The 27,195-nt window shown below is 39.6% G+C and overlaps 1 protein-coding gene and 1 long non-coding RNA gene across 14 annotated transcripts in view; both read right to left on the bottom strand.

Moving 5' to 3' along the window:
• Positions 1-27,195, bottom strand: part of LOC124280663 (cellular tumor antigen p53-like) — a 58,937-nt gene that overhangs the window by 7,341 nt on the left and 24,401 nt on the right. For 3 of the 13 annotated variants that reach the window (XM_046716643.1, XM_046716644.1, XM_046716650.1), the window contains 8 exons: positions 24,336-24,458; positions 23,589-23,736; positions 10,664-10,765; positions 10,373-10,443; positions 9,212-9,305; positions 7,492-8,014; positions 6,210-6,304; positions 5,817-5,938 (listed from right to left, as the gene is read on the bottom strand). In XM_046716643.1, the coding sequence (XP_046572599.1) occupies positions 5,817-5,938; positions 6,210-6,304; positions 7,492-8,014; positions 9,212-9,305; positions 10,373-10,443; positions 10,664-10,765; positions 23,589-23,736; positions 24,336-24,458 (1,278 nt within the window). The other 10 variants (XM_046716646.1, XM_046716651.1, XM_046716645.1 and 7 more) reach the window with 9 other exon arrangements.
• On the bottom strand, positions 1,144-4,885 carry LOC124280666. Its single transcript, XR_006899739.1, has 2 exons — positions 1,776-4,885; positions 1,144-1,735 (listed from the first exon to the last, which is right to left on the bottom strand). It is a non-coding gene; the product is annotated as an uncharacterized LOC124280666 (long non-coding RNA).

Below are 27,195 nucleotides of genomic sequence, written 5' to 3'. Positions count from 1 at the left end.
AGCAGAGCTACCGTGGCCTGTCTAGGCAAGACAGCGGACTTCATACATGAACTCAATTCGTTCTTCGTGGTCACTAGAATCTAAGATTTACGATTATTTTCTGAGTGAGATAAGCAAAAAGTACAAGTCATGCACTGATGCAGTAGTGTAAGTTTGCCAAGGCCTATTACGACACTATCATTAGGCTACATGCTGCTTGGTAACATGTTATATTTCGGATTACTTTCTTAGTTAAGTAAAGATTCTAGTACTTTTTCTGTACTTTACTAATAAATATAGCTTATCACGCGAGAGTTTTTGGGGATGGTTAATATCCTGCATTAAGAATAATCATTGTATTTAGCGAGCCTTATGCTAAAGCACGTATTGTTGTCAACAAATCCTAGCTTATGTTTGAAAAAACCCAACAAACTCACGTGGAACTTCAGAAACCTTCAATTAACCTTTTGAACAACCAAATACACTTTAATGTTAGCGTGACACTGTGCACCGTTCTCTCACTAACACTGACAGTCGGTCGGGGAACTGATTTTGGTATCTTCGTAAGCCTATGAATTTCTATCTTCGCTTTGTAATCTACTCTACCTATCAAAACCAGGCATGAATTTTCTGGGATCAAAGCACTGACAGTACCGTAACCACGGCCGTTAATCCGGACACGACCGCCGACCCTTGACGCCATGTTTGTTTACACTGTGAAAGCAGTCACTGAAATTTGCATATGACCTCTCTAATTTGCATCGATATCCGTATATGACCCCAACGGATACCGAAAATATCTGTTGGCTTTATCCAGCCGAGAACACTATCCATTGTATGATAAAGTGTAATCCCAAATATAACACGCTACATTTGACCACTTAAAGTAATGGCATTGTGTATTCATATTTATACGCTGCTCTGTTCACAATGTAGTGTTGTTGTTTTTTGTTTCAATGAAAATATGATTTAAATGTTTAATTTCTTGATATCAAACAAAGTATTCATGAATAAATATTTGTATGCATTACGATATATTTGTAAAACATGTTGTATTCTCTTCATAGTGTATTCACTGCAGACCTATTTCTGGCATGTCTCAGGAAAGTCATTCATGACAAAACGAATCACTGGGCCACACGTCCAAGAAGAGAAATCTGCAAGTTCTGATATGAGTTTTATTGGCAGTGAATTTTGTTATAAATAATCTACATACATACTATGGTGATCAACAAGGTATTATGTCCATGATTAATATAAGATAACAACAAATTGTAAGGCAGGATGGCGGTGTCAAGTCCCATGGTCCACGCCACTGCCATAAAATGACACAAGTTCTACATCTCACAAACATAGTACCTCACAACTGTCATCCAATGCATCGAATAACGTAACTGTCTGCACTTTATGCATGGAGTAAAGAAAGCTTCCTAGCCAGAACATCGACTTTCTGAATTTAACACATTATGGCCTTAACAGGACTTACAACACAATCACATAGATCTATCTAGGTACAATTTCCAAATAGGCATTTACAGAGATCAGATTCTCAGAGTTTCATGGATTCTGAAGTAAGCTGTGAAAAAAGTATGTTTTTTCAAAAAGGGATGTTTGTTCTATAAATTCCTATTTTCTTCATTGCTCATAATTAAGTATTCAACTATTTAGGCAAAATGAAGCTTTCAAGCTTCTTCCTGCTTTTTGGTCCCTACAATCATGGGATAAGCAGGCCCACCAACACCACCACAAGACAATCCTGGGATAAGCAGGCCCACCAACGCCACCACAAGAGATACAACTATTAACTGGAATTTCGAAACACTTTTTAATTCCACTTTGGTACTTGTTACTGACAAATGGTGCAGACTGAGTCCAATGGCTGCTTTTAAACAGGTCTTGATAGATCCTGGGATATGAGATATACTGATAAATACTTATTAAAAGGTGTTATTAGATGTTACCCAAAGGTAAGACCATCAGAGTGAGTGAATGCCGTCAGAAGAATACTTCAGTTATACCACAGCGCCAAATTTCATCTCCTCAACAAACGCCTCAAGTTTGAATTCTGGCTTCTCATTAACCAGGGATGCTTCTTGGCGACAATATCTACACTATTAGGAAACAAATTGACTTCTTTTTATACGATTTCGATTGAAATAATTTGTCTGATCATCATGGATGCTTTTTGTTTTATTTCACAACAGGAGAAAAACCTTTCAGTGATGATCTGTGGAGTATCATGTTCATGAATGGACATGTTCGGCTACAAGCACCTGCTGTTAAGTTATAACTTGGAAAATATATTCTTGAAATTCCTTCCACATGTTACACATCTCTCACATGTGCCATTCTCAGGAATTGGCATAAAACATCTGATGAGGATGGAGAGAAGTCAGTGGAGTTACCTCCCTTTAGTCCCTAACCCTTCTTGGTCAGGAAGCTTGAATGATGTTCACAGGACGGAATATACTACCATATGACATATTGTTAGAGTAAAGGTAAAAGTTCAGTTTACTCTTAAATAAATATAAAAATGATACACAAAGGATGTTTATCACAGACTACAAAGACAACATGGTATAAAATAAGATCTATCATAGCAACAGAGCTAGATAGTTCCACAATCCAAAACAAAATTTCAGGCATCTGAAAATCTTTCAAATTTGACTGAACCACCTTGCACTTTAGTGTACATACCGCTTACACAGTGGTTGGATGAGAATGTCACACAATATGTGGAATATCGGGGTATGGATATGTGAACCCGTTTAAACGATGACATCACATGGATGAAATACAAAACAAACACTTGTACTTCAAGAATGCAAATCTTGAACATGGCTACAGAGTAGAAATAAATAAGTACAGGACTTCAATGTAAAACTCGAGACATCTAAAATATATATACAGTCAGGCCGCGTTAGTCCGGACCCTGATAATCCAATTCCTGCGATATCCGAACGGCAGCTAACTGTAACCAATCTAGTTTACTATGTAAACTGTTGATTCATTAATCCGGTGCTTCACTCTCTGGATCCGGAAGTTAATTAGGGTATACAGATTAGCTAATTAAACTTGGTTTTATTTCATTAATCCGGCGGTACATCAAAAAGGTTTGGATAATCCCCCTACCTCATGAGCAACATTGATTAGCGCTGATCTTCATCGGGAAACTTCAATGGTGATTGATAAGTGAGGTGACACTTCCGAGTTGAACATGTCTTTGTGATTTTAATCAATTCATAGGTCTCACTTGTGCAAACACAACTGGCACAATCAAAATTAAGCCATTTGTCATCGCCAAGTCCACACGTACCAGATGTTTTGGAAGAGACTTAAACCCAGAAATGTATGTCCGCTATCGGTTCAACAATAAAGTGTGGATGACATCAGACATGTTATGTGATTGGCTGAAATCTTTTGACAGACAGATGCGATCACGTGGTCGACACCTACTTTGTGACAAGGCTGCCAGTCCCGAGTGTGCCAATGTCAAATTGACCAGTGTGAAAGTTCATTTCCTGCCTCCCAGCACCACTGTCATTGGCGTTTTCCATAAACCCGAGTGAGTTTTTGAGTTTTGATTGTTATAAAAACTGTAATAAAGTCATTGGATACATGTATACGTTATGTTCTTGTCTCGGTATGTCAAAGGGAAGCAACTCTACTGTAGTGGTTTACATAATAGTTAGTTTCAGTAGTCCATATGTTTCACTATCCGAACATTTTTGAAAAAACCCGGAAGTGTTCGGATTAACATGGCCTGACTGTATTTCCATCTAAAAATCTAATGGAAATAAATAGAAAGAAACCAACCAGATCATGGCAAAGCACTGTATCAGACATACAAGCAATCCCTTGTGAGGAATGTAAATACATCTATTCAACCAGGAATAAAATTATTTAACTTATCCAGGCAATAATTAATAATAAATAACAACAACACATCTTTCGCAGATTAATAAATATTGTTAAATAATTCTGTAGATGACATTCATGGTCTAGATGTTTCTACAGAGTAATATCAAGTAAAAAATGTCTGACATCCACAACACAATACAACTAGTAAACATATCGCATTGCAAAACTGGACGGAATGTTTTGACTTGTCATTCTGTGACAAAACATGAAAACAACGCTGATGATACACACTAATACTAACATGATCTGTGCATAGTGATTCTATATATAGCACTCTTCCTCAATGAACGATGTGACCATAAATGATGGCAAAAACCCCTAACTATCGAGGGTATGATTTATGAAAAATAAAATAGAGAACTCTGCCAAAATTATCCACAAGTAACATGCACTGATGCTTAATCAAAGATGTAACAAGTTAATGTTAGGCAGTACTGTACAACAGAAGGATGCAAACGTCATAGCAACAAATGAGTCAATAGACGATGCCCTTGCAAAACATAAATATGTATGATTAGAGTGAAGAAATACTGGCTAAATGACTTCTGAGTCAATGAATGTTTGGAAGAACAATAATCTTTGAATAAATACATAATTTGGGATCCATCAACATGTGTTTACCACTAACCAACCACCCGAACATGGTTATCACACAAGATGCGATCCGTGCTTCCTACTGATTATCTTCACAACACGACGTGTGAGAAACTTAGATTGTTAAATACAACAACAATCTTCACTGTTCCAATTTGGATGACTTCAGTACTTTGGACAAACAAATAGAGACAAAACTGTCATGTTGTCAACCGAACCACAGCATTGGACTACCCCGAGCAGGCTTCTGTTGGCATGTACTGCAGTATCTTGGATGATAAGATACATTTTGTAAGCTATGAGAGTAGGGCTGGCTATCAATATAGATCGTTAACTAAATACCCATCAATTAACAATCAGGCCAGATCAATTTTATTTCTTGTTTTACAGATCCGCGGGTCGTATTTTTTCAAGAATAAGAAAAAATATATATACAATTTAATTTTCCCGGCTCAAAAAATAAAATTCTAATGTTTCATTGGTCAAAACTGTAAATTTACAAGAAAAGTTTTTTAGATTGTGTTTTGCCCCAAATACGCTTCATAAATTGCCCGAAGTAAAATACTTTTAGTATTTTTTATTTTTATTTTTTCCCCCTCCTGCCTTTAGGTTTTCTGAGGACAAAATCCGTAAAACAAGAAATAAAATTGGCCTGGCCTTATCGATCATTTTAGCCAGCCCTACGTTAGAGTTATTGATACTCCATGTAAGCTAAGACTCTGTGGAGAATGGCGATCAATGCTCCATCTTAATCACCCTCCGAGGTTTATGGAGCAACTTCTTCTTCTTGAGGGTGTGCTTGTTTTTACTTTCCTGAGGCAAGACCATCGACAGCCACCTGTAGCCAATTAGAACCTCTCATTAGTGTCATGTGACTATCGCTATGGTAACAGGTGGCTGCCGGTGATCACCGAGGAAAGCTTCAATAATGAGAAATGCTTCAAGAAGGACAAAGTTTGATCGCCATTCTCCAGGACCAGATTATTTGAAAACCTGCAAAACTTGATTCAATGTTGAAAAACCTTTCCTCAATGTACTCACGTGCAACCACCGCAAGGGATGCTAGCTACCATGTAGCGCCATCCTACATTACCAGAAACAAGTCAATGTCCGTATCAAATAAACAAAATCATTATTCATCCAAACAAAGGCTTCATATGCTCCCAAAGGGTGTAATGTTTGTGTGTGTGTGTGTTCCACCTTTTATTTGATATTTTATGTGTCACCAGTGTCTCTCCCTATATCAGCCCCTAGAGAGAGGTAATGGTACATACTGTCTCTCTCCCTATATCAGCCCGTGGAAATGAGGGAATGGTACGTACTGTCTCTGGATTTCTCCTTGCTGTTTCCGGTACAGTTCAACTTGCTGCTGTGGCACCATAGACGACAGTTCTAAGCTGTCCCGAATCTTGCACAAAATCTCATAGTTTTCTCTCCCACGAACCTGTAACATAACACTTAGCTTAAAACAAGCACAATTCAGAAGTACAAAGTCAGAAATATGAAAACTAAGGATTGTTTCACCTTTAGCAGTATCTATTTCACAACGCCGCATGACCTAGTGACGTAAGTCTGCCTGCCACCAGACATTGGTGCTTTCCAAGTTTTCGTCATCAATTTCAAGCAATTCCACTATATCATCAAGCAATTCCACTATATCATCAAGCACTTTGTTATAGCTTTATTGTATGTCTCGTGATGCAGGTGGCACTTACAGTTAACGAGTACGCATCTTCCTCTAGTAACTTCCGCTTCTTCCCCTGGGCCACGGTTATTTCTGTTCCGACTGTAAGTTTTGTCAGCTGAGGCACTGCAACATGGGGAACATCACATCCATCATACACGTAATACTCTACCATAGATGCAATTACAGAGGAAAAATGAATGAACTGATTATTTTGTGTTTAACTTGGCTGTGTTCGGGACGTGGCGGAAACACCCAAGAGCCCCTGCACATGCAGCAGTCAAGCGAACCCATCTGACCCAGCAGCGTTAGTCTCTCACCGGCCGGCGGGACAACGACCTCCCACCCACCCGGCTCAAAGACTTTTAGTGTGTCAGCCTTTCTCTTTTAATTTTGTGATACTCCTTGTTTTTAATGTGTACTCCTTTTAAAGCAGTTTTCACATGTTTGTATATGTTAGAGGTGTATTTTAAATATATATGTCTATAGTCGTCAACTAAAATTGACATTTACCCCCAACATTGTCGTGTGATATGTTTGCATGCGAATGAAGGAAGAGTTAAAAACTAACATAAAAGAATGTACATGGTATAACAGCGAGATGCATATGTCACATGTACATCTGAAACATAATTTTTGTACTTGCAAGTAATCAGATGCTATTCCTACTTGACATGACTGACAGTTTACTACACTTTCGTTAAACTAATCTCCGATTGATGGACCCAAGGGGTAGCGGGTTAGAACGTCCCGAGCAACCTAATCTGGTCATTCAATGAGTGAGTGAGTGAAGTTTTACGCCGCACTCGGCAATATTCCAGCTATACGGCGGCGGTCTGTAAATAATAGAATCTGGACCAGACAATCCAGTGATCAACACCATGAGTATCGATCTGCGCAATTGGGAACCGATGACATGTGTCAACCAAGTCAGCGAGCCTGACCACCCGATCCTGTCAGTCGCCTCTTACGACAAGCATAGTCGCCTTTTGAGGCAAGCATGGGTTGCTGAAGACCTATTCTACCCCGGATCTTCACGGGTCTCTGGTCATTGAAGGCAACTTCACAGACCTTCACTAAAAGGCCTCCTGATTTTGTTGATTGGGTGTACTTGTACCCCGGGGGTATGCTCTCAGTATCAATCACTGCATTGTCTGGTTTACAGGCTGCTGTCAGGAATGACTATGAGCACATCGTAAAACAACAACCAGACATACTTCATGACATATTTACAGTTTCTCCAGTCACAACTAGATTCACTATGAATCCAAAAACCTGTAAAGACTGATAGACTGATTGGTGACTAGACTCACCCTTTTTGGGGGACTGTTTACAGGTAGGTGGTAATGCTGCCTTTTCATCGGCTTTCCGATCCCTCCCCGGACAGGCACAGATCCTGACCTCGACTGCCCGTCTGCCAAGAACCTTGCCCTCATGCTCCAGAGTGAACACAATCTGTATGGGTCGTCTGTTGGGGCCTCCCACACAGGAGCCCAAGCACATGAACTGGAAGAGGTTGGTCACCCACTCAGAACCTGCCTGCGGGATTTCGTGGGGGATGATGACGCTCTGACGACTTGTGTAACTGTCCTCGTGGTATCTGGCTAGTTTGTGTTCACAACGCACTAGGTGGGTGGGAGCAGGATGACTTTCGTTATGCTCCTTCGATGTGGCGTGATTGGGGCAGCGTTTTACCACCTCTTGGACGTGTTCTGGCTTCATGAAAATGGGCATTGCACGGATTATGGTTCCTACTGGGGGTGTCCTCTGCGCCCGGAATCGAACTGGACATGTGGTGGCCATTCTCACGTACAGCTTCTTCAGTGATTCAGAGTACTGGAAAAAATTATACCATAACTTCAAACAAAGTGTTGACATAATTGGTCAACATGCAACGAGGCATGGAGTCATAAGGACCTTGTCTGTCTGCAGAGAGAGAGAGAGAGAGAGAGAGAGAGGGAGATGTTGGGAGAATGGGATGAAGGAAGGAAGGAAGGAAGGAAGGAAGGAAGGAAGGAAGGAAGGAAGGAAGGAAGGAAGGAAGGAAGGAAGGACTGACTGACTGACTGAGTTTGGTTTTACACCGCTTTTAGCAATATTCCAGCAATATCACGGCGGGGGACACCAGAAATGGGCTTCACAAATTGTACCCATGTGGGGATTCGAACCCGGGTCTTCGGCGTGACGAGCCAACGCTTTAACCACTAGACTACCCCACCGCCCCAAGGAAGGAAGGGAGGAAAAAACAAAACAAAAAGAATTAGAGGGGAGAAGATGGTCAGATTGTTTGGTCAAGTGGACAAAGTGTCTGGCCTCTCATGAGAATAACCGAGAATCTCATTGTCGAACTTGGACAATCTATGGCTGCCACACATGCAAACATCTTGTTTCGAGCAGGGCTCCAGATAAGGGTTGTATCGGCGTATGTACAGATATAAATTAAACATGATACGGTAGGAAATAATTAAGAAAACGTAGCAGATACGCACAACAGCAATGGTGTATGGTTTTAGAATCATTTACAGACGTATGTATCTGAAAAGTATTGTTTTATTGTTTATTGTCCTGTTTACACAACTGACTGACTGAGTTTGGTTTTACGCCGCTTTTAGCAATATTCCAGCAACATCACGGCTGGGGACACCAGAAATGGGCTTCACACATTGTGCCCATGTGGGGATTCGAACCCGGGTCTTCGGCGTGACGAGCCAACGCTTTAACCATTAGGCTACCCCACCACCCCTGTTTACACAAGAGTAGCAATGTTGTGGTGCATATATGAAACAAAACACAAGATTACTGATACTCCATTAAATTCCATTCAGTACTCTAAATGTACTCTTAAGTTTTTCCAGAACTCCTATATTGAAAAAATAAGGAATACGTACTCCTGGTGTTGAAAATTATCTGGAGCCCTGTCTGAGCATACATTGTTTTTCAATGCAGAACACAGCTACGGTTTAGAGGTAATTCTGTTCATGCAGGTATGTTCTGCCTCGGCAAAGATGTAAGGTAAATTTGGGTGATGCATGCCTTGTCAATACTCACTGTCCATGTTGTGGATTTTGTTTCTTTGGATGGTTGAGCAAAACTGATTTCAAAGTTGAAGTCCCCAGGATAGTTGGTGCTGGAGGAGACATCACAAGTGTTACATAGTTTGTGGGGGAAAGGAACCAGTGCATAAAAACATGAAACAATCTAATATTCATAAATTTTGTACAAGTATTTCAACTGTACTTCAAATTCAACGCTGACGGCAATGTAACCTATCAAGATATTTTATCATATCACCTACTACATGCTGTGTGAAAAGCTGAGCCACTCCACCACGAGGACATGTTTGTTGATATATCTAGCACACTGTGTTACAATACTCACTCTCATCCTGGCACAGTGCCAGCAACACACTCAAGCCTTGGTATCCTGGTACAGACAGGTGAGAGGTCGGGTGGTGGCCCCACAATGTGATCCCCGACAGTTACAGGTCGGGTGGTGGCCCCACAATGTGATCCCCGACAGTTACAGGTTGGGTGGTGGCCCCACAATGTGATCCCCGACAGTTACAGGTTGGGTGGTGGCCCCACAATGTGATCCCCGGCAGTTACAGGTTGGGTGGTGGCCCCACAATGTGATCCACAACAGTTACAGGTTGGGTGGTGGCCCCACAATGTGATCCCCGACAGTTACAGGTTGGGTGGTGGCCCCACAATGTGATCCCCGACAGTTACAGGTTGGGTGGTGGCCCCACAATGTGATCCCCGACAGTAACAGGTTGGGTGGTGGCCCCACAATGTGATCCCCGGCAGTTACAGGTTGGGTGGTGGCCCCACAATGTGATCCACAACAGTTACAGGTTGGGTGGTGGCCCCACAATGTGATCCCCGACAGTTACAGGTTGGGTGGTGGCCCCACAATGTGATCCCCGACAGTTACAGGTTGGGTGGTGGCCCCACAATGTGATCCCCGACAGTTACAGGTCGGGTGGTGGCCCCACAATGTGATCTCAGTTACAGGTGTAAGTAGGAAGTTGGCAGCTTCACCTGGTTGAACTGTGTTGTGGGTAACACCTCCTTGTACAAAAATGTACAATATTATCATGCAATCATTCTCCATAATGCAGGACCGAATTTTGAAGACAGCTTGCACCCATTACCCGGCTTGCCCCGGCAGACAGGTGCCCCTCCCTGTACTTACTTTGATGGCACTGTGGGAGATGGAGACTGCATGTTGGTGTGAGGTGAATATGGTGGGGGTGACGTGACAACCTACAAATCAAATGCACAACAAACATAAGTACTTGCTGTGATCATAGTGACAAAACAATCAAAACGTTTTATCAAGCAAGTGAACATGCAAAACTTGACTCCTCAGAAAGACTACGATGAGGCGACTCTTCATTGTCCGACATTTCTCCGCTGATGCTTCATCATGTGATCACAAACATAAGAATTATCTCACTACACGAACATCAAGGCTGGGACTTACTCCATCATGGTAGGGGCTTGACGCAGAGCTGCCGATGATCTGTGTCTGAGAGTCTGGGCTCATCCCAGAGGCAGTGGTTGTTTGAGCGATGATGGGGTTCAACTGAAACAACAACACAACATTAGTGGTTGTTTGAGCAATGATGGGGTTCAACTGAAACAACAACACAACATTAGTGGTTGTTTGAGCAATGATGGGGTTCAACTGAAACAACAACACAACATTAGTGGTTGTTTGAGCGATGATGGGGTTCAACTAAAACAACAACACAACATTAGTGGTTGTTTGAGCGATGATGGGGTTCAACTAAAACAACAACACAACATTAGTGGTTGTTTGAGCAATGATGGGGTTCAACTGAAACAACAACACAACATTAGTGGTTGTTTGAGCGATGATGGGGTTCAACTGAAACAACACCACAACACTACAGCGATGTCTTGGAACACCCAAAAACCAGATCAGGTATAAGAAACACATTTACAAAACAGCATCTTTTTCAGCAGAATTTAGTGTAAGTGTATGTATTGCTATACGCTGCCCACAGCCAGTGTGGTTATGCTTGTGTGGAGATATGGCTCACTTGCCAAGGTGAGTACTTGTATGTACAAAGTACCCAGGATAACAGGGGTTAACTTATTCCACAACATAGCCTAAGACAGGATGTCTACATAACCTTGTTCTTGTCAATGCCAATCATAAGAAAGAAAAGCAATTTTTCAATGGCAGAATATTTTAAGATTTTTCATAAAAAATATTATGAAATATTTGTACATACAAATCATACACAACAAATCCATCACCACGGTTACAAATGCATGTGATCGTGAGAGGCAGATAATCTGATAAATGTGGTACACTTTAATGAACACACTGAGTGCCTCAATTAAGTTGACATCAGAGATGCTCGTTGTAATAAACTACAGAGCATGTCCCAGCAAGCAACATCCACCCCAACTGTGTCACCCTAACCTTCACCACCAGCCCTTATCTGTTTACTTATATCTAATAATAGTCTTCTAATAGTCCTCTAATAACAGTCCATGGATCATCAGATCATGCAGGAACAATACTTGTACATAGAGTCTTCACTCTGCCCTTGCTCAAGGATCACCTGGAATTGTCCTGTGGTAGGCTGACGGACAACTGGGACACAGGTTTCTGTCTAGCTATGACCTCACCACACAGTGGTAGTGGTCTAAATATAGTGCTGTTGTCATGATGACATGTATATGTTGAACACTGATGACACACAGGGAAGGGTGGTATTGAAATATGCTGCTCACTCTGTACATTCTACGTGATGACAGCTGCCATGTCTTAATTTATTGATGTGCATATATACATCCAAGGTGTAGGGCATACTTGCTGATAGTCGATCTACTGGGATGATATAACATCAGTGATTTCTTAAACAAACCATTGCAATTTTAAGTAAATCAAACAGCTTAAATCAATGACAAATATTTTCATACCATCAATGACATGTTTTCAGTGGGATACTTTAACCACCTCACAATTTGTGTGATTAAACCTTTCACATGGTACGTAGCAATGAAAAAGGGACATGTATTTTATAGTCTAAATGGCTTCTACGTTACTGTAGATTCACATTCCAGTTTATATCTGTCAGGTATCACAATCAGTCAGTTCTCCAAAACAATCTGTAACATTATCTACTTTGATTAAAGACTTGTCAAATGGACCCAACTACATTAATCCCTATACACTGAAATTAAGACCAGGCTTGCTACATATACAACAACCATGCACGTTTCCCCTGCCCGATCGCCACCATGTGGGAAGTGTTGACACCATGCATGTTTCCCCTGCCCGATCGCCACCATGTGGGTAGTGTTGACACCATGCAGGAGGTAGACCTACATCTGTCCCACCTAGTCACAACACAGCATAACTGCACTAATACTCTAAGTCTTTAGTAATTGCATAAGGTCCCATGTTGGAGTGATCAAGGGCTTAGTCCAAGCAAGTCCTATTGCCAAGGGGCCTATTGTTGCCTGCACAATACCCCAGACTATAAGCATTACACCAACACAGAGATCATGGACTCCTTGTTACATGGTAAGCCCTGACAACACTCATTCCAAGTCAACTCCACTGAAAAGAAACTCCAATCAATTATTCAAAATGTTTCCAAAGGGAGTACTTGTGATCAAAACAATTGATGAAGCGGTTCTTCGCAGGCGATGCAGGTATTGAGCTATATTTAGCCATCGGCTTTTCCTAACGATTTCAGGTAGATGCCTGGAGACTGGCCTGGGAAAATTGATTCTGTAGATACGGAGTCTGGTTCTACCTGCTGGAACAGGCCTCGTTAAGATCACGCCAGACAATGGCTTCAACTAGTGCTAAAAGACCAAGTGGTTTCTGACTGTACTGAAACATTTATCAAGGCCAACTTTGTTGTCAACAGCACCACAAAGATGACAACTGGCTCTGTTTAATACGCCATCTCCTTCACCAGCAGTATATCACTTGATAAAGTTATCCTCCAATACCTAGCTCCGTTACCATGAGTATATCTCTTAACATGATGTTTTGTTTAGGTGTTTCAATATTAATTGTTAGTTTAAAGAAAGGAATACAACCTTGCCTTTCACCTCGACAACAGACGGCATGGCTCACATGTTCCTATACTGATAGTACCAAGTCTGCTATCTTTCACAACATAAATATCCACAGGATATCACTGATTTGTGACAGCTAACTCAGGGGAATTATTTTCCATGGATAATTTCAAAACAACATATTGATACCCAGTTGACACTGACTTTGTTTTCAGACAATAAGTAAACAAAACAAAACAGAACTGATGACAATATTTCAGTGTGATTCTTATAACCCTGACACACTCATTCCAGTACCAATACATACTGAGAAATATTTACACTCAACAAAAACAAGGAACTAATCAAGTTCAGCATGTTGTCCAGCCATGTTTACATTAGAAAGTTGACTTTCGACACTAACAACACTGAGGCCATGATTGTGAAGGTTACAGGAGTCTCTCTACAACAAGGAGTGTAGTAGAACAGCCCAGGAAACCACCAGCGTGGTTACAGTTTCACAGTCCTTGTTACTACATGTATACACACTGGCAGTGTGATTGGCTCTGGTTTAAACACTCACCCGGTATGTGGTGAACCCTGTACGCTCCACTTTTATCATTCTGGACGGAATAGGATGACCAAATCCTCACGATAGCAGCTCAAATCAGTAGTAGAAATTGTTATATTTACTTCATCACACTATGTCATAGGCCAGTAATGGTAGAATTTCTGTGCGCGTATTTCAGGAACAAGCCTAATCTTGCCCAGCCTGCTACCAAGTGCTAGCATGTCGCTACATGCTCCGACATAGGTAAGTGGGGTAGGATTTATTATGATAATCAGTGACCTCACGGCTGGCTCGCTACACAATGCTGGAAGTGGGACAGCAAATAATATCGCAGTTCACTTGATCAAAGGGCTGGGACTGTGACGGTATTCAGTGTCGCCATGGCAACTCCAGGGAAGCGTTGTGTGCGTGGTTTTATTTTTAGCAGGATTGGGTTGGGGGAAGGGAGAGAATTACCTGTCAGGTAGTTAGGAGACAATAGCGTGTGTAAAATGGCTGGGATCAATTAACGTGATTATCACAAGGCTGTTTGGTTGGATTACTCAGGCACGCAAACATGGTTTAGAAAATAAACGCATTTAAACAAAGGGATAGGTTATCTCTTTCACACCTTTCTCATCACTAACAGTTGGGTTGGTTCAGTAGTATTTCAGAGAATTCAGGAAGTACTTCAAGCACCTGTTCACCTCATTTAGTAATCTTTTTATGGTGTTTACAGAGAAGCATCTGGCCAACCAGGTGTTGTTTGTTTCACCTGTAGGGACATGCACTGCAGTGTCATGTGAATCTGATTGGTAACAGGTATATCCCGACAGGTATATCCCTTCAACACTAGTTCAACACTGCACAAAGTTTAACAACGGACACACAGTGGAATGTAACTAAGATTCTGACAAAAGTACTTGTGGCTTGCAAACTTTGATGTTATTCTTATTTTATTAAAATTGTGACTTTTTAAAGGTTATCTTCAGAGAAATTAGGATAAGACTTAAAGTGTCCAGTTATCAGAGAAATCCAGGTTACCTCTATGAAGGCATGACATAGCATCGTCACCAGACTGTCAATTGTATCACGCACGTTAGAGGGCCTACTTACAGGTGCTAAATGGCAGGTTTAGATAAATCCTTGCAGCAAAGAACTGCACAACTGTATATTTCACCTACACTGCATATATATCCCCATTGAGTAAACATTAATTCATTAGAGAATACAACCACTATCCCCATACACATTTACAAACACCCCCATAAATAAATATATAAATAAATAAAAAAATTAAAAAAACATGGCTGGACTTGGCAGATCATCAATAAGTACATTTTCTTAAACTCCAGAAACAACAACAAAAAGAACATCTGTCAAATCACAGTAGTACTCCCGATATGCAGAAATAAACACTTAGAATAACGTGGAGAAATTTTACAGAAAGAAAAATTAAACAGCAACGTATGTGTAATAAAAGTCTACAGATTCATATTTTGCAAATTGACTGCCTTTTGAGAATCCCATTTTCATGATAGTACGGCCTTCTTGTAGACAGTGAGGAGTAATGTGATACTTCTCGTCCTTGCATTGATCGGGGAACAATAACATAATTGGAAACCAGGGACGAGAGGCCCTTTGTTCTCCTCCATATACAGGGCTCCATTGATTGACACACAAACATCTCGATAACTTAATCAATTTTCAGCTATCCCCTTCTGAACTTCATTGGTTGGGAATATAAATGTGGCAGACAGTCCTAATTTGCACTGGTCACACAAGACACTGGAGCAATATTGACCAATCAATTACAGTAACAGTCAGTTTAAAGCGAAATGTGAAATAAGAATATGAACAGATTTATAAAAACAACTTTTTATAAAATTCATGGATAGCCCTTAACAAACCTGTTCTTGGATTTGCTTCCATTTCAAGAAATGACAAGATATTGTCATTTCCAAATCTCCAAGTGGGAACTCTACATGAGATAGCATATTACAAGATGTTTGGATTAAGGGGGAACGATGCAAGTACGAGTTGTGATGTTTCACTGACAACAACTGACCAAACTATCATCATGTTATTTTACAAAACCTTTATTCAAAGTGTGATAACCTTTAATTTCTTGAGTTGGTTCGGGAACATGTCTGTCCAGAATAAAAACAAACTCTCAAAAATCGTTAGTCTGTCATATATAGACCCTGAAGCAAACATATCCAAGAAATCCCACACAAATCTAGAAAATGTGGCAAGTCTAGATTTCCACTATCTAAAAAATCGTAAACACTGCATCTAAAATTATTGGGCTTCCTATCGAAAGTATTGGCAGTTGTTATGAGCAGCAAATTTAAAAAAAAGGCAAACAAAATTTTAAGTGATCCTACTCACATACTCTTTTCGGAATATTCATCATTACATTCTGGACGCAGGCTGCGTATCCGACTTTTAGAACAAACAGGGTTCGCCACTCATTGTTCCAGCTGGTATTAGATGCATTAACAACAAATTCAGTGAATGACTTGTCTTCCAATTGTCCAAATTCTAGTCAATATCTTTGTTTGTGTTCTAAATTGATGTATTTATATCCTGATTATTTTAAACAATAGTTTTATGATTATTATTTGCAATGTTATGTATGGCTGCTTTATGAAAGAAAAACTGGAGAACTGTATATGATGCCAAACAAATTTCCCTTGGGACAATAAAGAATTATCTTATCTTAACATCTTGTGGGAACACACGTAACCTGGGCTTTTAATACTTGTCAATACTCAAACCAGTAAATTGACATAGAACCTGCATCATGGGGCCGAGACAGAAATTACAACAAAAATGATCTGTTCACAAACATAACACTCTCCAGGTGTGTCGACTCCGTGATAATCTGATTGATTAGTGAAACAGGTACACAATCATGATGGAAAGGTATATTACTTGATACCGTTAGGAAAGTCATTGATGAGATGGTTTATCCTTATTGGGTCAGTTTCACACTTGTCACTAAGAGCTGAAGTTTTTAATATTACTTCTTGTCAATGTCTGCCTTGAGAGATCTATGATTAACCTGAGGCAAATGGCTTTCAAACCTATAACATTTAAATCTGTTGTCAGGTGACAAACACCATATCACCAAAGATATTAAGTGTGCTTCACTCAATACTTTGACAATCCTTTTGTGTGTGCTCTTAAGGTGAATATTTTCAAAAACAAGTGTAGAAGTGAGCACAGCTCACATACCCCGCTTCCCACTTTGGGACATGGAAATGACTGATATTGATATATCAGCAGCTCACAAGACTTTCTCATTGACTCTACTAAACTATATATACATGTTAGATAATAGTTTTGCCATGTACTGATTACAGTAATAAGTTATGGAAACATTATTTTTTTTTGTTTTCAGTGGAAACCTGACATACAATTGAACTTGTTGCACACAATGAAGTGGACGTAGATGAAGATTGATATTTTTTAGCACATGGTATATCTGTGGGTCAGGATTAACTTGTGTATTAAGTTTGGTGAACCTAGCATGTATAATTTCGATGATATGCTGTGGCCAGGTAACCATCAAACACATTTTGCACCAGGTCATGTTTCCATGGAAACAACAAAACAAATTCTGAAAAAACTTTAAAATAGCAAAAGGCACATCAATGGGTAAAGATTAACATGTGTGTGAAGTTTGGTGAACCTAGCATGTAAACTTTAAGAGATATGCTCCGGACAAAGTTTCGGGACGGACGGACGGACAGACGGAAGGACAGAATGAACGCTATTTACCACCCACTTGGATAATTTCACTCCAACAATGCTCATCGAGGAGAATGCTGAAGGTACTGGCATTAAAACACACCCATCTTTGATGTAAGATCAGTCACACTAATCAATATCTGATAGTGATACATCCAATAGTTGGGAGACACAAGTGAGCTTGTAATGCAATTCCCATGGCCATATGCTCCCATGGCCAGTGATGGTGTTTGGACAATTTCAATTAACTCAGCTGTCAATACATAATTTTTTAACATTATTATCTGGAAAATGTCCTAGAAAAGGAACAAACTTCAAACAATTTGTGTGGAATATTGCTTTTTCACCATTAATCATTACAAACACTTTTGCTTGGGACATGTCAATACTGTGAGTCAATACAAGTTAAGGAATAGCAAATTCACTATCCCCAAAATGTTTAAATTTGTCAAGATTTCTCTTGTTAAGATGAATTATAAGGCAGAAAATTCAATTTAAAAGATAATTAATGCATCAGCCTAGTTGTTTTTCTCAGCAAAAGTTAATGAAATGCTATTATTAGCTAGTAATAAATAAAGACATTGGGTCTATACAAATGGAGAATAATCAATTATTTGTCAGTCAAGACGGCGATACTCAACTTTCCAATCAATGACAACGTTGAATATTTTTCTTAACAATATACAGATAGACTTCTGGCACATTCTGGGCAGGGTTCACCAACACTGAGTGTATTATCTGTTCAATAAAACTGTGAATTCATATTGCATCAACAAGCCTTCAATAATATGTCACAGCCTGACAAGTTCAGCAAGACCTTATTTAGCCACTCAAACCCTACTCGTTAACCCAACTTCTAATAAAATAGCGAACCTAATGCTGAAATGGAGCTATGGCAGGCTAATGGTTTATTTGCACGTTGATAAGCCAAGGTAGATATTTCAAACTACCGTGGAGGTCAGCATTGCTCGCAAAGCTGCTGCTGACCTGTCAGGGTTGTAAGTAGGTCAACAGGTGTGTTGTAATACGGAATGTGTCAGTTACGTACAGGTGCCTGTCTAGGTCGTAACTACCACTGATCTACGTAACAATACACCTGTGAACATACAGGAAGATTACTACAGCCAAGATCATGTTGCTGATGTTGCTGATGTTGGTGTTCCACAAGCATCTCTTCACCTGAACTATTTTGTTCTGTACTGCCTGTCAGTACCTGAGGTTACTGGATGGGACAGAACTATACATGGCTTCAGGGTTGCCCCATACAATATCAATATTAAATGGAAATCCTCAAAATTTAAAAGCTGATGAGAACATGTATCAGGCTCAGGGCTCCAGATAATATTTCATGATCAGAAGTATGTATTCCTTATGTTTTCTACATAGGAGTACTGGAAAACAATAAGAGTATGTTTAGAGTACAGAATGGAAATTAATGGAGTATCAGTAATCTTGTGTTTTGTTTCATATATGCACCACAACATTGCTACTCTTGTGTAAACAGGTCAATAAACAATAAAACAATATGCTTTCAGATAAATACATCTGTAAATGATTCTAAGACCGTACACCATTGCTGTGGTGCGTATCTGCTATGTTTTTTCTAAATTATTTCCTACCGTATCGTGCTTATTTTATATCCGTACATACGCCGATATGGCCCTTATCTGGAGCCCTGAGGCTTGTTCAAAACCTGAGGAGTGAGCCATGAAATCATCCCATGCAGATAATATTTTGGTATTTTTTCTTCTGCAAGATTTGAAGCTTCTATTATTTTAACAGCAAACTTCACAAATGCTATATATAGTATAGCAGAGGCTCAGATAAGCTGCGTATCCGGGTAAAATACACATAGAAAATTTCCAATTACGAATTGAAAAATAATTGTTGCGTACCAATTACGCATTTAAAATGTTAGATACGCTGAAAGTTTAAAACAAATGGTACGGAATATATTTATAAAAATCGCTTGCGTAATGAAAAAGACATCGATTGCTATCAAGCTGTACTGTTAGTATAGGACAAGTGTTGTACTGTCAGTATAGGATGAGTGACTCTTTATGAAATCATTTTCATTATATTTAAGTTGGTTTTGATTAGGTATGACATAAGGCAGAACATACCTGCTTAGTAAACTTACTCAATGACATATACTTAGGTGAGTAAAATGACTGAAATATGCACATATTTGAAAGCAGTGGGTAACGGAAAATGAAATACCCACTCAACATTCATAATACCCACTCCCAAAAAATATAGTGGGTACAGTACCCACATGAGTTAAAGCTTATCTGGAGCTCTGGTATAGTACTGTTTCTTTACAATACAGTGATTCAAACAACAGAAACAAACAGTGTTGTGACGAGATCACCATGGATAACATCATCGTAGATTAACAGACTGACATAAAAAAACAACCTAAGATAATATTCATTATTTGCCATTTCCCACCCAACTTACTTGAAACTTCAAACACTGATCCCCTGCTTGAAAGGCAATTATGATACTGAGGAATGCAGGATTTGTGGAAGTCAACTTCTATATTGTGAATAACAGGATGTTTCGGAGTGTATGCTTGCTCCTTCATCAGGCAAAGGAGCAACCTAATGAAGGAGCAAGCATACACTCTGAAACGTGTTATTCACAATAAAGAAGTTGACATTCATAAATCTCCCTTTCCTCATGCATTCCACTTCTAAATGCCCTTCAAAGATTTGAATTATGATACTCTTGAATATTTGATGCTTCTTGACACAGATTCCTATTTCAGGTGAAATTGGGAGTCAACAACAAATAGAAAAGGAGTATGTACACTTTTCAATGTAGATGTAGCATAAAGCACTAGAGATAAAGTTGTTTACTAAAGTGAAAGTATAAGCCATTCTGCCGACAGACTCTCCACTGATGTTTTAAATCTTCAGTGAAACGATATATTATTGAAATATGAATAGATACAGCATTTAAGTATAAACAGTGAGTGAGTGAGTTTAGTTTTAGCAATATTACAGTAATTTCATGGCGGGGGAACACTAGAAATGGGTTTCACACATTTGACCACTAGGTTAACCCACCACCCCAAAATATGAATAGATACAGCATTAAAATATGAATAGTTACAGCATCAAAATATGAATAGTTACAGCATCAAAATATGAAGATACAGCATTAAAATATGAATAGATATAGCATTACAATATGAATATATAGCATTACAATATGAACCAGGTTAGCGAGTTCTCCATATGGTATTGTGTGAGCATGCGTGCTTGTCGTGTCACCCCGTAAACAGCAATTTTCAAGCTTTATGATGTTTGTCTGTAAATAATCGAGCCTGGACCAGACGATCCACTAATTGCCATTTTGAACATTTACCTACTAGATTGGGATATGATGACGCATGTTAGTCCTGATAGTGGCCTCATACTACAAGCATGGGTTGCTGAAATCCAATACCAACCCTGATCTCCACGGTTTGTATTGTCTGAGAATATTATTGATGCACCAGTGCATCATGTGACATCACTATTTAAACACCATATAGCAGCTCAAGTCATGACTATTAAACTGGGTCATATCATTTAGGTCAAGCCAACCTTTGACTACTGACCAAGGTCAATCCAACCCTGGACTACTCTTTTAAGTCACGCAACTCATGATTACTTCCCTATGTCATGACAACCCATGACTACTGACCTATGCCATGCCATCTCATGATTACTGACCTATGTCATGACAACCCATGACTACTGACCTATGTCATGACAACCCATGACTACTGACCTATGTCGTAGACAACCCATGACTACTGACCTGTGTCATGACAACCCATGACTACTGACCTATGTCATGACAACCCATGACTACTGACCTATGTCATGACAACCTATGACTACTGACCTATGTCATGATAACCCATGACTACTGACCTATGTCATGATAACCCATGATTACTGACCTATGTGATGGTAACCCATGACTACTGACCTATGTCATGACAACCCATGACTACTGACCTATGGCATGACAACCCATGACTACTGACCTATGTCAGAACAACCCATGACTACTGACCTATGTCATGACAACCCATGACTACTGTACCATGTCATGACAACCCATGACTAATGACCTATATCATGATAACCCATGACTACTGACCTATGCCATGCCATCTCATGATTAATGACCTATGTCATGACAACCCATGACTACTGACCTATGTCATGATAACCCATGACTACTGACCTATGCCATGACAACCCATGACTACTGACCTATGTCATGACAACCCATGACTACTGATCTATGGCATGACAACCCATGACTACTGTACCATGTCATGCCAACTCATGATTAATGACCTATTTCATGCCAACTCATGACTACTGACCTATGTCATGACAACCCATGACTACTGACCTATGTCATGACAACCCATCATTACTGACCTATGTCATGACAACCCATGACTACTGACCTATGTCATGACAACCCATGACTACTGACCTATGTCATGACAACCCATGACTACTGACCTATGTCATGACAACCAATCATTACTGACCTATGTCATGACAACCCATGACTACTGACCTATGTCATGACAACCCTTCATTACTGACCAATTTCATGGCAACCCACGACTACTGACCTATGTCATGACAACCCATGACTACTGACCTATGTCATGACAACCCATCATTACTGACCTATGTCATGACAACCCATGACTACTGACCTATGTCATGACAACCCATGACTACTGACCTATGTCATGACAACCCATGACTACTGACCTATGTCATGACAACCCATGACTACTGACCTATGTCATGACAACCCATGACTACTGACCTATGTCATGACAACCCATGACTACTGACCTATGTCATGACAACCCATGACTACTGACCTATGTCATGACAACCCATGACTACTGACCTATGTCATGACAACCTATGACTACTGACCTGTCATGATAACCCATGACTACTGACCTATGTCATGACAACCCATGATGGTACTGACCTGATGTCATGACAATGACTACTGACCTATGCCATGACATGATGACTACTGACCTATGTCATGACAACCCATGACTACTGACCTGTGTCATGACAACCCATGACTACTGACCTATGTCATGACAACCCATGACTACTGACCTATGTCATGACAACCCATGACTACTGACCTGTGTCATGACAACCCATGACTACTGACCTATGTCATGACAACCTATGACTACTGACCTGTGTCATGACAACTGACCTATGTGTACCTATGTCCTATGACAACCCATGACTACTGACCTATGCCATGATGACAACTACTGATGACTACTGACCTATGCCATGCCATCCATCTCATGATTACTGACCTATGTCATGACAACCCATGACTACTGACCTATGACCATGACAACCCATGACTACTGACCTATGTCATGACAACCCATGACTACTGACCTATGTCATGACAACCCATGACTACTGACCTATGCCATGACAACCATGACTACTGACCTATGTCATGACAACCCATGACTACTGACCTATGGCATGACAACCCATGACTACTGACCTATGGCATGACAACCCATGACTACTGACCTATGCCATCTCATGATTACTGACCTATGCCATGCCAACCCATGACTACTGACCTATGTCATGACAACCCATGACTACTGACCTATGTCATGACAACCCATGACTACTGACCTATGTCATGACAACCCATGACTACTGACCTATGCCATCTCATGATTACTGACCTATGCCATGCCAACCCATGACTACTGACCTATGCCATGCCATCTCATGACTACTGACCTATGCCATGCCATCTCATGATTACAAACCATGCCGAAGAAACACTCAAAGAAAGAGAATCTGCTGTTAACCTGACAACAACTTACAACTACTTTTTTTAATTTGGAAACAATGATTCTAAAGTTGCTGCAAACTGTTCCAGGACGGGCTGCAGTCCTGTCTGATGTGTGGCGTGGGTGGTGAGAGAGAGAGAGAGAGATGAAAGCGGCACCTACTTTACTGACCAGTTCATTGATGGAAGCATCTGCATGGTTTTGTATCTGGAAGCTCTCGACTTGGAATGTGGCAGTTTCGTCTTCATTGTCATGATATTGATAGTCGAGATCTTTCGATGAAATATGTGTGTACTCCCTGGAAAAAATGCTGACAAATAAATGCATTATAGCAAGTGTTTGGTGTCCATATAAACATATCTGTTCAAAGAAATACTGAGTTGGAATTAAATCTGTTAGAAATATTCCAGCAATATGAAGGTAAGTCAACACTTATATGGAGAATCAGACTCTGGCCTTCCGGGGACGAGATGAAAAAAATGAAGCCAAGTCCTAAATTTTGTTAATCATATGAATACTGTATGAAGGCAACCTTACACTTAAGTAGCATTTAGTTTTTGTTGCCCAATGCAGCAATTCAAAATGGTCATATACAGTAACACACCAAACAACAGAGTCCAACCAGCCGCCATTAAATCAGCCTGTACAACCTTCACAGGCCAGTGGAGATCAATTCTAGCATGGAATCACCCGGGGAAACTGTTTATGTTGTACAGATGGTTGCCCCTTTGGTTTATATTTCCCTTTTCCACAAAACACAAGTAATCACACCCCACAATCTTGGCAGATATTTCTACCTCGTATCCGGACAGATAATGTTGATTGGATCCAAATATAGGTCTGCAGACCTCGCTGAATGCTTCACTTGACAGTCCAACACAAAGAGATCGCTTCCCTTGATGTACTTACCCATTTTCTGTACATTCTCCTAATGTGTTCCATAAGTAATCAAATGTATCTTGTGACATGGGCGGGTTTGGCGGAGTGCTTGTTGCCGAGAGCTGCGACATGGGTACGACTATTTTACCATATCTGAAAATAAAATCAGTTGGTCAAAAACGTGTGGTCTGATACCAAAACAGATAGAATGGCTCAAAATCCATACAACATGAATATGATTTGGGTGCTGACCTACAAAGTATTCAGGGTGTCCTGGCCTTTCAAAGGGAAGCAACTCTACAGTACCATAAACAACGGGGCACAGTGAACTACTGGCATCCAGACTAGAGCACACTACCAGTTATGAAAGTAAGAATGACACAAATAGTGCAATAAAGCATTGAGTACAAGGTGATGAATTTCTCACATTTCCTTATTCAGTGATTTAGTTAGACTGACAACCAGTCTCTGAAATGTACATATTTTACAGAAATAAAGTTCATAGTAAATAAAAACAAAAAACAAACCCAAAATGGAAATGAGCCCTGGGACTTTCTTCATTATCAGAAGCTGTGGAAATCTAGACTTGCCACATTTTCTAGACTTGCGCTTTCTTGGATATATTTGCTTCAGGTCTGTCTGGCAGACTATGATTTAGTCTGGTTGATGTTTAATATAAATGTGACCTTAAAATTTAGTGTCTGAAAGTCAGTTGCTTCCTGACACCAGAAGTGAAAATGAAACAAACTGTTTCTATTAAAAGCTAACAATAGCAATGAGCTCAAACCTGTTTGTCCAGGACAGTTTCCCTAATATTAAAGTTATACCAATGGATGGGAGAATTTACGAAATCCTGTGTGCATGCATGCATACGTGTGTGCTCACTAGTGTTGGGAATCGGAAACCAAAACCACTATTGATTATCGGAGGACTTGTGGTGAACGATTATTGATTATATTAGAAATCTATACACTTTTAACGAAATCACCAATTTTAAGGATATTTCCCCAGGTTTTTTCTAATGAATGCTTTTTATAACTAATACTGTCATGCAATGAAACGCACGCATGCAAAAAAGACACTGGACTTGTAATTAAACAATAAAGTGGTTAAAATTTTACGAGCATAGCGTTACGTTCTTGAGCGCATGTTTGTTGGTGAATATTCGTCAAATTTAATGGTTAGCTTACTTCATTCAGGTGAGTTATACTGAAACAACCAACTTCAGATTAATTGAAAATATGTTTTTTACAATCAATCATCATTTTCAATCCTTCTTTCGATCGATTTTCGATCATCGGAACACCACTAGTGCTCACCTACATGCCCGGGTCTATTATACAGGATCACTATTCAGACAACTACACTTTCCAAAAACTTCCAATACATCTTCAGTGACGCTTGCTTTTATAAAAACATTAGACCATAGTCACACCTCAACATGCTCAGTTGTCGGAACAATTAATCATAAAAATTCAAATAATTTCCATCCTATTGATCTAATGACAGAAAGTTTCACCTCTGCTGACACCTGTGAATGGTGTAATTAGAACAAGCCTTCACCACTTACTTGGAATACTACCTTGTGTACAGTTCAATACCCTAATGTACAGATACTACAACAAACACACACACAATGCATTAGCATATGCAATATAAATGAGCAATGATTAACGGCCAACGCCTCACTGCTACCAAATCATATCACAATCTTAATTGTTGGGTTACAGGAAGACGTATTAGATTAATCATTACAGAACACCTCACATCTTCATGGATTCTTCAGCATCTATTTAGGAGTCTAGAGGATCATTACAAATAACATTTTAAGGATGACTTAACGAATAAGGCGGCACCAAGCCCGTAACCTTTATCATGGCTCCCTTTATTTCCAACAACTTCAGGAGTCTTCCACCAAGATTAGAAGAGAAGAAAATCAAGCACACCTAACCTCTTTACTGAACAGTCACTGTATTTCTTAGCAGGTTGGAAACATCAACGGAATAGTTCAATAAACTGAATGATTTAGACAGAAATACATTTCTGAATGCAAATAATCTACATTTATTCTCCTTTTGCACGTGTATATGATAAACAACAATGCACAGGTGATAAAAATGTCTTTTTTTCTGCACAAAATTTTAACATTATAACTTGTGTGCCTATTCCATACAATGATTCAGGTTTCTACTGCCATGCTCTAATTTACAAGGAAAACCATCAACGTTTATTATTACAGTTGCAATAATTCAAAATAACAATTCGACCAAATTGTGTGCATATCATTATAGGTTTCTGCATTAATATATCCCTTATTTTTTTCCCTCAGTATATATATAGGCCAACCTACAAATACATGACCAGTTATACCTGACATGAACTGGTTCATTTACTGGCTTTGTTTGGCTGAAGTTTCCCAAGTTCAATGTATCAATTCAACCAAGACAAACAAGTTTTTCTCCATTTCTCTCTTAAGAATCAGCTTTAGTTTTACTGATCACTTAATCAGGATCAGTTGTCAGTGTGCACTGCAGTCACAGAGGCCAACATTTCAAAGGTCACACGAAAACTTATACTTGGTCTTACTAACTCTTACTACCTTCATGAAAGAGGTTAGGTGTTAACTTCAAACAAAATGAAGTATACTATTTGGACTTTGCACATTTTATCGTTTGAACTGAGCAGTTTTAGTTTGACATCCTTACTCATTGTATAATTACAATTTTGTGTTCACAATGTTTGAGGCCAACTTGTGATATTAAGTGCTGTGCAAGTAGCAAAACATTATTATTGAAACTGACAGCGTTAACTTTCCAGATAGTTTTTTCAATTAAATAAGATCAACTGAATATTCAAACGATAAAAAAAAAAAATTCCCACCAAAACAACC

Source organism: Haliotis rubra, unplaced genomic scaffold (genome assembly GCF_003918875.1).
Source record: "Haliotis rubra isolate DU_JTF1 unplaced genomic scaffold, ASM391887v1 Scf271, whole genome shotgun sequence".
NCBI lineage: Eukaryota > Metazoa > Mollusca > Gastropoda > Lepetellida > Haliotidae > Haliotis > Haliotis rubra.
The sequence above is the reverse complement of the archived record's forward strand: the minus strand, read 5'-3'. Positions and strand labels throughout refer to the sequence as shown.